This window comes from Dipteris shenzhenensis, chromosome 8 (assembly GCF_047967505.1).
Source record: "Dipteris shenzhenensis isolate YYH24624 ecotype China chromosome 8, Dip_SZ_1.0, whole genome shotgun sequence".
In the NCBI taxonomy this organism is placed as follows: Eukaryota; Viridiplantae; Streptophyta; class Polypodiopsida; order Gleicheniales; family Dipteridaceae; genus Dipteris; species Dipteris shenzhenensis.
Window position 1 is genome coordinate 53,572,603 of NC_141603.1, and position 12,360 is coordinate 53,584,962.

Below are 12,360 nucleotides of genomic sequence, written 5' to 3' on the forward strand. Positions count from 1 at the left end.
ATTATTTAGCTTAATCCATATGTTTCTTCATTGGTTTCTCAATAAAGGCTTCTTCGGAATGTTTCTCTCAATTGTCCCAATTCTTGAAATACCCAATGGTGTACAATCGGGCCATTATAGTACTATTTTATGCATAGTTAATATAATTATCTTTTATATTTTAGCCATTAATGGTGCAGATGTGTTAGGGGCTCTATTAGAAGTTGTGCAAGTGTCTATGGAATACTAGGGGGTGAGGGCGGCATCTTGGTTGCTCTATTGGTTTGTATTGTTTGATGGGTCATTCTTTGAACTCACTCTCGCTCTTCACATTTGATTGCTCTTCTTGGTTGGGACTTCGATTTTCACTCTTACAAGGTACTTTGCCCTATTTGTTTGGGTCTATGCACACACTCGTTTTCTCCTTGCAACAAGTAGGGTCAAATGCTTGAGTATGGCCACCATTAGCCACATAGCTTCCACATCTTTGTCTACCTGTAGGTGGAACTCTTCAAGAGTAGTAATGTTATTGAGTGTAAGTATGCTTATGAGCCCATTAATGTGGTTTTTTCTTGTTGCTCCTCTAGTGCTTAGGACGCAAAGTAGCAAGGTGCATTAGATCAAATGATACAAAGAGGAGGTGGAAGAAGTAGGAAGCGATTGCCCACTACACATTATATTAATATAAATATATGTTATCAAGTGATGAGTCATACTAAGGAATAAGCCATTTATAAATTGGCTCAAAAAGGTGTTACATGAAGTAGTATGTGGACTAAACCATCTATAGCTTAATGGAATAACAAAACTCTATCAACAATATTAATCCTTTGATAAGACAACACCAACTCAAATATTATGCATGCTCCCATAGACCCTTGCATGGGCTTGAGATCGCTATGGAAATTTTACTAATATACCGAAGTGTAGGTTTTGCAAGAATGTGTGTAAAACAACCAACATAAGGCCTTAAAGGTTGCCCCCATACCCCGCCTTCATAGGTTTCGACACGGTATGTGAGAATGCATCATTGCTTATGCAGTTGTTGTTAGTGCGAAGGCATAATAGTCGCCCTTGTCCCGGTCACCCGCTAGGCAGGAAACCAGGGCGCCGCCTATGAAAACCACTATGCACTGTGCATACGGATTTATGCACTATTCATGGCGGTGTGGAAACTAAGGTGATTGCCACATCACTCCCTGATGGGGGTTTGGGGTACTCCCGAGGCAGCCAACGTCTTGAAGATGAGGAAGCGGTCCCGAATTCACAGCTATGGGGACGGCCCCGGTGTCAAAAGCTAATGGTCACGGGTAAAGCACTAAAGCACTAAAAAAGTAAAGCGGAGTAAAAAGTCGCCCGTGAGGAAAAAGTCTTACATCATAGATGACCAAAGAATGACATCGTCTTGTTGCTTTAGTCATGCATGATGGAAGGCTTTGAAAACGACTACTTGTAACATAGCCTCACGAGTAATCTAGCATACCACACAAGCTCAGCTACGCTCGATTCCAACGTGAACGGCGCAATGGGGAAGCTTCGTCTCTTCGTGGATCGCATGTCTCAGCCTTCTCGCGCTTTGCTCATCTTTTGCTTGTGAGCGATGCTTTATTTTCCAAATCATTTCTCCAAACTTGTCAAACCGGCATCGAAATGTTCCTGCATGATCTCGAGAAACAGACGATTTGCTCCATGCTGTAGATCCTTTGCAGTCCTGCTCCATACTGTTGAACCTTAGAACGTCAGCTCCAGCCTGAGAAATAGAAGCATGATGGTTTGCCTTTATCTAGAATTATACTCTCTGAATTCATGCGTCTTGCTGTTTCAGGGTCAATAAAATCGACGTGGATGTAGTGTCGGTGGATCTGGCAAGTGGCATGCATAAAACAGCCGAGTATAAATGTAAGGGACTCATGATATCTTGCGATGATGGTGCTGATGCATTTCTCCACCCCTTGGGGGTTGGCCCCTGTCCTTGAGATACCCTAGGTAGTGACGGGACGGAGGTTTTATTCCCAGTCCGCCCCTTCGGAACAGCCGCCTTCTATGGTTTTCATTTCCATTATTCATTGTTTTTTTTGGGTTTAAAAAAAAAAAAAAAAGATAAGGGAAACGTGTTGACTCGTTAGAACAGATGAAAGCCTTATTCCCATGAGTAGTGAGCGAGTCCCCCGCGTCGTGATAATGTAAAAACACCTTGTAGGCCATGCCTTGCAGAAACGCTCCCGCCTTTTGACGGTACGCTCTAGAGTCACTCTAGAGTTGGATGTCTCGTGCTCCTAGATGGTGCACAACGTGTAGATGATATCCTGCCAAATAGCAACCAGAGTTTCTGCCTGTGGAACTCGATGACCTCCCATCACTAGGCTGCAATGTGCAATCGAAATGTTCCATGCCGTGATGCTGGCCATTGTCTCCAACACACCATCCTTGAGCCGAGGGAGGACAGTGTTTGGAAGGAGGAATCGCCTCATGCAGCTCAATATGATGGATGCTCTGTCTGTGTATCTTGTAGGTTGGAGACACCTCGTCAATATGGAAGACATGGCCCCCCTTCGTCAACGAGGCCGCCATGTCCCATGTATGGATAGTCTGATCCGGGCCACAATCTGCAAGAAGCCTAGCTAGATCCTTTGAGCGCTTTGGTAGCTCTAGAGACAGTGCGGGATCGTCTCCAAGACCCCCTCCATGCAGCTCTAATAGCGCCCATCAACTTTCAACTGCTCGAGCTAAGGGCCTATAGGCACTCCTCCGTGAGCGGTCCATCTATTATGAGGCCTCTTTGGCTCATATCAATTGGACGAAGTTGGTGGGCTTCTTCACAGGTATGGAGGAGGTCCAGGAGGTTTGAGATTGGGAAGCAACCTTTGGTTTTCAATGGATTCCGTGGGGGCGGACAGCAAGATACTTGGGTTGTTAGGCAGGAATCGACATCACAGCGAAGCAACAGATTGCCTTGTTCTTGAGGCCAAAACTCCTCTGATTGCCTCCAGGTTCAATGCTGACCCCTCTACATACGTGTCATTTGCAAACTATGAGTCCAATAGCTCCTCCTCCTGCCAGATCGAAGTCTCATCCTTGTCAATCTTGCGGCCTGGAATCGCAGGAGATAGCTAAGCGCCTTGGCTACACAGAGGAAGAAGGGGGCAAACCTGGGAAAGAGAGAGAGTCTCACTAGTGTGGCCGCCAATGAGCATCTAGCTAGAGCTTTCTACAGAAATTGTTGAAATCCCCCGGATTCAACGGTCTATGAAGCCCAACCGACGCATAGTGCCCTCTAGAAAAGACCATTCCACCCCACCCTATCATAAGCCTTCTTAGAATGATGGCTAGGGGCTGAGGCTCCTCCTTGGCCCAATCTATGGCCTCCCAAAAGGTAAAAATGCTGTCCAAGATGCTACATTCCTGGACAAAGCCTGTCTACATATCGTGGATGATGTTAGAAAGATGAGGATGCAACCACAAGCTCAAGACCTTGGCTAAGATCTTGTATGTGGTGTCAAGGAGGGTGATCGGTCTCCACTGGTGAATATTGAACCTGTCTCCTCCCTTCGTGATCAAGCAAATCCAACCTCGGCTTAGAGAATGAGGGAGTGATCCGTTGTTGAAGCTCTCCTGACAAGCCTGCCTCAACGGGTAATGTTGACCTCCCCAAAACTCCAGAAGAAAACGAAAGTCAAACCGTCCTCCCCAAGGCACTTCTGGGGAGGGAGGGCATAGCTGTTTGCTCACGCTCATCAGGACCACTGATGGAACCTGGTCCCAGACTGCGTCCCTGGCTAAGAGGTCCGAGGGGCTCTCCATCTCTGACAGGAATAGCTGCCGGTAGAAGTTTGTGGTCATCTCAACAAGGATCTCTTGTGAGTTCGAGTGCATCCGTCCATGCTCATTCCGTAGTCTTTGGAGCTGAGTTCTTGGTGATTGAGGCCCTGTGTTTTGAAATAGCCGCCTGGTCATCTTGTCATCCTATCCCCTGTTGAATCCACCTAGTGCGAGAGGAATGATACGAGAACTTTGCACGTCGGACTTCGGTGGCCTGGAGCTCTAGCCTCGCACTATCGTAGCGATCACTAAGCCACTGAGAGCCTGAATCATGCTCTCTGAGTCTCTCAATGTAAGCTAGGTCCCGTTATAGGGCTCTCTTCCGCTCTTGAAGAGGTTGACTCCATCTGAGGGCTGTGACTGTAGCTATGTGCTGCTCGTTTAAATTGCATCACCACCTAGGCAGCCCATCCCTCAATAGGCCCTCTTTCTGGTTATTGCCAGATCCTTGCATCTGCCTACTGCACCTCATCATCCTGAAGTAGCTCATGTGCGATGCGAACCTCCTTTTGGGGGAGACCTCTACGGGGCTTATCAAGGTGTAGCACCGTAGGGGAGTGGTCCGATAGAGTGGTGCCTGTCAGAATCCTTTGTTGGAAACGAGCAAGCTGAGCAAAATGGAGACAAGAAGATGGACACAAATGAAGAACTGTCTCATAGAATGAAGAGAAATGAGGGCCATATGTAGGCTACCTCTACATCCATACTGACATCATAGATGACCTCATACCAAAGGCCACCAAGCTTCTAGAATCTCTCCCCTATCCTCTAGAAGCATCTAGCTCCACCTAACACACCTAACTACCCCTCTAGCACACACATAGGATCACAAGTGTGCCTATGGAGAGGCAGGACATTGACAAACCCCAACAAACCCCCCCTCAAGGGACTGCTGCCTCAAGCTATGTCAAGGATACAGCTAGCACAAGGTGTCACATGCCATCTCATGGTGGTCATGGATTTATCACTAGCTAGGATCTCAAGCTAGCAAGGGTTCCCATGGGTGTAAGGTATACAGAGTGGGGAACACAACCCCCCCAATGGTTATCTCCCTTGCATGTACAAACAAAATGTCTGCAAGAGGTACCATGAGGGCAAAAAACAAACCCCCCCCTAATGGTTATCTCCCATGCATGTACAAACACAAGTCTGCAGGAGGTACCAAGGGGACAACACATACTCACATGGACTACATCATAGGTGACCAGAGGTGAGGACAAAGAATTCACAGTTTATTACAATCTTTTTGGAGGACTATCCAGGCAGAGTACCTTGACAACTAGGGGAGATACAAGTGGAGCTAAAAAAAAAACATACTCATCATCTCCTGGATGATGTGGGCTTGACAAGAAGCCTCTTCTTGTAGCAAAGCAAAATATCCATGTCAAGGCAAGGTCTTACCACATGGGCAGTGTCTAGTGCCTTATAAGATGGTACCATGATAAAAGAAGTAAAACAAGTGGATGTGAAAATCATATCCTTCGAGAGAACAATTATCTTGTCATCTCCATAGTTGTGTAGAGAAGCATATCTTAGGTATGTGACCTTCATCTTTTTCTTGTACTTGGAGTCAAATGAAGGTGCCATGAGAGGGTAGATCTCTGTCAAACTTTGACCACAATTTTTTTATGCATATGCTTGTAGTTTAGCGCTGCTTCAACTCGCGGGGACCCAGGCGGGCTACAAATATTGATAAGGAATGGACTTCTTCCAGCAACCCGCTGTCGAGGGCGGAACGGATCATGAGCTCCCAAGGCCGCTGAAGAGGGCCAAAGAATCACAAGGTATGGTTACGGTGCAGCAGGCCTTTTTTCCTTTCGACAATGGTAGAACGAATCAACCAATGACTTCAACGAGCGGAAGGAGCAATACTGAATCGGCTGTGATATTTCAGAAGGATGAGATGGAACAGCTGATCAAAATCCAGAGTGAGATTCGCCTGTCTACTTCACCGTTAGCGTAGACCTCCCGGTGTGAAAGAACGCTTGCAGCTTGCTGAAGTCGATCTTATGGACTACTGTAGTCTGTAGGAGCTGTTCGCAGGCTGTGACGGAATTTTTTACATGCCCTCTCCGAACTATGACATAAATGGGAACCGAGACTACCTGGCTGAAATTATTGATAACGAGGCCAGGGGCGTGCTTAACCTCGTGGAGGCTTGTGCCAATACATCATCCGTGAAGAAACTCGTCCTCACCTCGTGCTTATCATCTGTTACGTGGAACAAGCAATACTATTCTACTGGTGTTGTCCTTGACGAGAGAAATTGGAGCGATTTAGACTTCTGCAGAAAGGAGAAGATGTGGTCTGCGTTATGCAAGACACTGGCGGAGAAGGCTGCTTGGGCTTGTGGTTGCTGCTGCTGCTTTTTACCGAAGAGGCCTCCGAAAAGGCAAGGAGGACGAGGAGGGGGGAGACGCCATAGCTGAGGGTCGCGAGCTCTGATGAGCAAAAGACGATGCAAAGAGTGAGAGTGAGCAACGGGGGAGAGGAGAAGATGATGATGAGGTGGTGGGATCAGGCTCAAGGAGGCTGGTACTGCTCTAATACCATGTTGGAAACGAGCAAGCTGAGCAAAATGGAGACAAGAAGATGGACACAAATGAAGAACTGTCTCATAGAATGAAGAGAAATGAGGGCCATATGTAGGCTACCTCTACATCCATACTGACATCATAGATGACCTCATACCAAAGGCCACCAAGCTCCTAGAATCTCTCCCCTATCCTCTAGAAGCATCTAGCTCCACCTAACACACCTAACTACCCCTCTAGCACACACATAGGATCACAAGTGTGCCTATGGAGAGGCAGGACATTGACAAACCCCAACATCCTTGTAGGGACTTCTCTATGTAGCGCTCAGTCCCCAACATAGAATCGGTCTAGGTTCTCAAGTAGCCCATCGCGTCTCCTCTATCCGAAGGAAAGGAGTAGGCTGCCCGGGGTTCTAGTGAACTCTACCTCCCTCCACGAGTCTCTACCCTTGACTGCAAAGATGAACTTCTCTTCCGGCATCTTTGTGTATGAAGCACCTCCTTGTTTGTCCTCCTCGAACTCTAGATTGTTGAAGTCGCCCCCAACAATCCAAGAGTCTACATCCTAGAAGCACTTCGTCAAGCTTCTCCAAAAGGCCGGGCTGTGCTGTCGGTAGGTTGGTGCATAGACGTTCAGGGTGCCAATCCTGGACTCACCCATGCGGAGGCCCATCCAAACTGCTTGACCCGTGATAAGTTCCTCCTAATCATACACCTTCGGTGCCACTGCTTGAGATGCTGAAATGCAAACTCCTCTGCTGCGGCCTACTCTAGGAGACCACCTCTTGGCCTCTCCTCGAAAGCAAGTGATGACGACGGTTGATAATTGTTGCTGAAAACAAATGCTCCTGAACTAGAAGGAAATCCACTGCTCATCCTACCATTGCCCTCAGCAACTCCTGCCGGAGTAACAAGTATCGTGGTTGGTTCCTTGCGTGATCATGGAGACCGTGCACATTCCAATTGACCATGGTCCAGCACATGGGTCAAATGACATAGTAAACAAGGATCGTCTGTGTGTGGGAGCTTGCACCACAGTCTCAGACTTCTATGATTTCGGGGCCCCGGTGGGGCTTGGAAGGGGAGTAGTCTGTATCCGTGTGTCTGGCACGAGGGGCATGACCGGTTCAAGGCCTGGCTTCTGTGCCCACTGCATCATGAAGGAAACATCTCCCCAAACTTGTCGGCGCACTATTGAAGTGTCCAATAGGTCGAATGCGTGATCTCCACCTCTGGGGGCAGACGGATTATTGTTACTGCCAAGCCCTCTCCTGGTCTCGATGCGGAAAAGCCTAGCTAATAAATGGTAGAGTGTCCATGGTTTAGCCATAGGTTGATCCCCTTTGGGCCCATCCATTGCTCCATCTTGCGATACATCTAGTCACTCATCATGCAATTGAAAAGCAATGGGTTCTACTGCTCCTCTCCAGTGGATGCGAAGTGAAGTCCCCAAAACAAGCGGATACAAGAGTCAACCACGCCGATAGAGCCCCCTTTAAGGGGCTGTAGAATCAACACGATCATCCCTAGGGACAGAGGATACGCATCGGGGAACTCAATAGTTCTTTGGTCCCAATCTCCAGAACTCCCTTGGCAAAGGTTGTCCAGGGCGTGGTCTTGGACCCGGTGACTGAAAGAAGGGGCTACAGACGTGGTCAAAGAGATCTTGTCCTGGGAAGATCTGGTCTGCTGCTGTTGGGGGGGAGTCTCCTCCTAAGGGGGCAAGGTGGGGAGAGAGGCCTCAGTTTCCTCCCCGCTCGCAAGCTGAGGGACCACCTCTTGCCTAGAGGAGGAGCTGGGGGTGGAGGAGGCAGAGGAGGAGGGGCTGCTATGATAGAAGGGGAAGCGGGAGGGGGTGGAGCGGGGGAGTGGGGGCCTGGGTGGTGATGGATGTTGTAGTAGGAGGTAGGGGCAGAGGGGACGGAGGATGTGAGGGAGGGGGGGTGGTTGGGGAGAACAGGCGGGGGAGGATGAGCTGACACAGGAACCTCAGAGGATCCCGCATCTTGCTGCTGAACTTGTGTGCCCGGGGCCCTAGCCCCCTAAGGGTCCTCCGGTGTAAACTACTCGGTGCTTTCTATCAATTCAGACATCGGATTTTGCACAGGCGTTTGAATGAGATGATTGCGAGTTGCCAAACACATATACTTGAACTTAAGAGTTTGCAATTAAGCTGGAATTAAGACTTATACAGCTTAAACACAAAGTGACATCATTGGAAAATGCAATATGATTGAGGGGCCAAGACGGCCCCCCCCCCCCCCTTATCCAGGCTCACTTTATTCTTGAAAATGGAGATACAAGACCAAGGTGCAATGCACCTTCCAAACTGATGAACTCAGTGAAAACCTAGGACCTAGATACAAGACTCAAGAGCATATGTGTAAGGTAGACAACAAAAAGGACGACTCCAAGCTCAGGTTTCAACTCTTGGCTTGCCCAATCCACAAGGAAGAAGCCTGCAACAATCACCACTTACATCCAACATTAGAGACAAGCACTAGTTTCTAGAAAGATAATAGAAACAACATGAAACAGTGCTGTAAATGAGATAAACTTGACAATACAGGCTCCCTTCGTGACTTGACCCTTTTGTAGATGAAGTCCTTGATGCCTCTGAAGCTACCTTGGGTGAGGAGAGTGTGGAAATGGGGCTGGAATGAGAACAGCTTAGAAAAACAGCCTGTAGGCTAGAGAGAGAAAGTTTTTATGGAGTGATAGCTGTAGAGAGAGAGTGCCAATGCTGATCCCAAGGGAGGGGATGTAAGAGAGGAGCTGCTGCTGTTTCAGAGGTGCACAGAAAGGCAGATTTCTGCAAGGGAAATGGGCTGGAACAGTAGAGAGAGAAATTCTGCAGTAGAGAGAGAAATACTGCAGCAGGAGAGAGAAAGGGGCTGTGGCTGCTCCAGGCTAGGAGAAGGAGAGAGGATGCTGCTGCTGTTCCAGAAGAGCTGAGAGGTGGCAGATTTTTGGAGAGGAGGGGCTGGAACTGTAGAGAGAGAATGTGCTGTTGTAGAGAGAGAAAGTGCTGCTGAGGTGAGAAGAAGAAGAAGAAGAATATATTATCGTCCTCTGAAGACCAAAACCGGCCTATGGGACCTGAGCAATACAATATCACAAGTACATGAAAGCTCCTCCCGAAGATGGGAGGGTGGAAAGAGAAAACACCTTCTAGGATTCAGGTGGATTCCTATGCTTGAAGAGCTTATACACAAATGTTCCTAAAGCTGAAGGTGACCCTTTATGCAGCAAATCAGCCAGTTTGTTATGTCCCTCAAGGAGGTGATTGAACTCTTCCCTAATGTGTGCATAGTGAGGGCATATCATTACCATGTGTTCTTCTGTTTCAACCATACCTTGATCACATAGTTGGCATATTCTACTCTCCCTTGGCATCTTTTTCCATCCCCCTGTTTCTATTTGCAGCTGGTGTGATCGGGTGCGAAGTGAGGCTAAAGCCCTCCGTTTATGCACTGCTATAGGTGTACATATGTACTTCTGCGTTGTTGTCTCCCTTCCTGTATAAATTGACCAATATTCGGGGTTGATATATGTGCGATAGTACTCAAATTTATCTTTGTTTTCTGCTGTTTGCCATTTCCTGTGTAGTGCATTCAGCAGGTCATAATGAAAAGCCTCTTCATTAATCTCCTCTGAAGAGTAGTCTAAATACTCTTCTACTTCCCACTTCTTGAACCATTTTTTAAGGTCCTGTGCCCATCCGGATGTCAAAATCTTGCCCTTGTTTGTCTTTTGAAGCTTCTGACTTTCATTCCATGCTCTCTTTGGTAGCCTTTCATTATCCATGCACTTGACCTTTGTGATGTATCTGAGTACTCTCTTCAGAGCATGTAGCTCTATGGGTATACATCTTGTCTCTAGGAGTAACAAAGAGTATGGTGTAGTAGCCTTGATGCCCAGGTGCCTCCTAATGAAAGACTTTTGCATTTTCTCTATCTCATTCCACGTTGATGGAGATATACTCCCACCCCATACCTCTACTCTGTAGAGTACTGTCTGTATCACATATGCCCCAAAGATCATATTTCGTACTTGCCACCTTCTCGTATTGCTATTGTTGCACTCATTTTCAAATTGGAAGTATTTTGCCCATCCTGCATCAAGTCTCCGTTGCACACAGCTGTTCCATCTATTATTGGCGGGGATTTCAATACCCAAGTATTTGAATCAGTGCACTGTCTCAATGGGTTGTCCTTTATATAAGATTTGGAGGGGGCTGCTTGGCTGTATAGTCTTGACTATCATGAGTTTAGTTTTGTTGACATTAATAGCCATCCCACTCTCTGCACAAAATATGCTGAAGATATCCATCATTTTTTGCATCTTACTTTCACTATCAGTGAAAACAACCACATCATCTGCGTAAAGAAGCAACCAAATCACGAGACCTGCTAGATGAGGGCTGTATAACTCATCTTTACATGCTTCTTCATTCACCAACTCCTCAAGTCTATCAATGCATAGGCCGAACAAAGTGGGTGAGAGCGGACATCCTTGTTTTACCCCCATATTACTATAGAACTCTTTTGACATCCCATCCTTACATTTTAGTTGACATTTTACTTTCTCATAAAGTCTAAAGACAGCAAACCTTATTTCCTCGGGCACCCCTATGCATTCCATTCTCTCCCATAGCACATCCCTAGGCACTGTATCAAATGCCTTCTTAAAGTCAATGAAACAACAGAAGAGTGGCTTCCCCTTGAGGCGGCTTTCCTCCATCAAAACTCGAAGAGTGACTAGGTGATCCACTGTACAGTGTTTTGGTCTGAAACCAGCTTGTCCCATTGCTCTTTTATTTTCTTTCTCTGCCCAAGCACTCAATTTTGCCTCTACTATTGTGCTATATAGTTTGGCTAGAGTGGAACATACCATAATTGTTCTGTAATTTGTTAATTGATTGCGGTCACCCCCTTTGTAGATTGGTTTGATCCAATTCTCTTGCCATTCTGTTGGGAAACCATTCATCAAAGCCTGATTTAGTGCCATTGCTATGTGCCTTTGCGTGTGCTCATTGGTCCACTTAATGAGTTCAGCCACTAGGTGTAGAGTGTCTGCTGCCTTTCCATTTACCATTTTCTTGAGGCCATCTTGTACATCTTTCAATGAGAAAAGACCCTGAGTATTACTGCTGAGAGGTATGCTCACCATGGGCCGAGCCTTGGGATGTGTGTAGAGCTGTTGAGCATATTCCAGCATCTGTGTTTCTGTAAAATCTCCCATAATGTCATTTGACCTTTGTTTAATTCCTTTCCATGCTCTTCTAGGATGCTTGATAAAATCAATTGCATCAGTCCATTCCTTGTTCACAATATGTGCATGTCTTTTTTTACGTGTAAGTGCATGGAGCTGTTTCTCAGCTGCTCTTTTCTCATCCCCCATTGGGATCCCCTTTAGTGCATTCCTAGCTGCCTTGCACTCAGCATCAAACCAAACATTGTATGGTAGCCCTTTCTTGCATTCTTTATTGCTCTTTTTGTACCCCAAAACTGACTTGGCTGTAATGAGAATAGCATTTTTCAATTCTGTCCACCCAATTTTCTGTTTTCCCAGCAGACACGTCTCTAGAGTTTCAGCGTACTCCACCTTCTTTGCCTCATTTATATGATAGTTGCCTTCAACTGTTTTGCGCTCTTCTAAAGTTGCCTTGGCAAGTAATATATTAAGCTCCACATATAGTGGTGTGTGATCTGAATCAGGGGACTTTGAGCCAAGTGAGAAATTGTGAATGAGATGGCAAGCTTCCAAACCAATCAATGCATAGTCGATCACACTAGCCCCTCCACTGGCAGGGAAACAAGTAGGGGTATTTGATTTTGGGAAAAGGGCTGAGAGAATGGCCTGGGGAGAAGCTGGCTGCACCCAAGGAGCTGGAGAGGTTCTGCTGCATCATCCAAAAGGAGGGAGAAGAAAAGTGACGAAATTTTTATGTGAGGAATGAAGGGGAGAGGCCTTCTTTTATAGGCTCAGCCCCCCCTCCAGGCCTAGAGTGGAAGGTGGACACT

At 46.9% G+C, this 12,360-nt stretch overlaps 1 protein-coding gene across 1 annotated transcript in view; it reads left to right on the plus strand.

Moving 5' to 3' along the window:
- Positions 1-1,414: 1,414 nt before the first annotated feature.
- Positions 1,415-12,360, plus strand: part of GSTT1 (glutathione S-transferase THETA 1) — a 45,955-nt gene continuing 35,009 nt past the window's right edge. The window contains exons 1-2 of the mRNA XM_087378503.1: positions 1,415-1,572; positions 1,805-1,878. Of these exons, the coding sequence (XP_087234629.1) occupies positions 1,505-1,572; positions 1,805-1,878 (142 nt within the window). The 5' untranslated portion in view covers positions 1,415-1,504. The remainder of the gene's footprint in view (positions 1,573-1,804; positions 1,879-12,360) is intronic.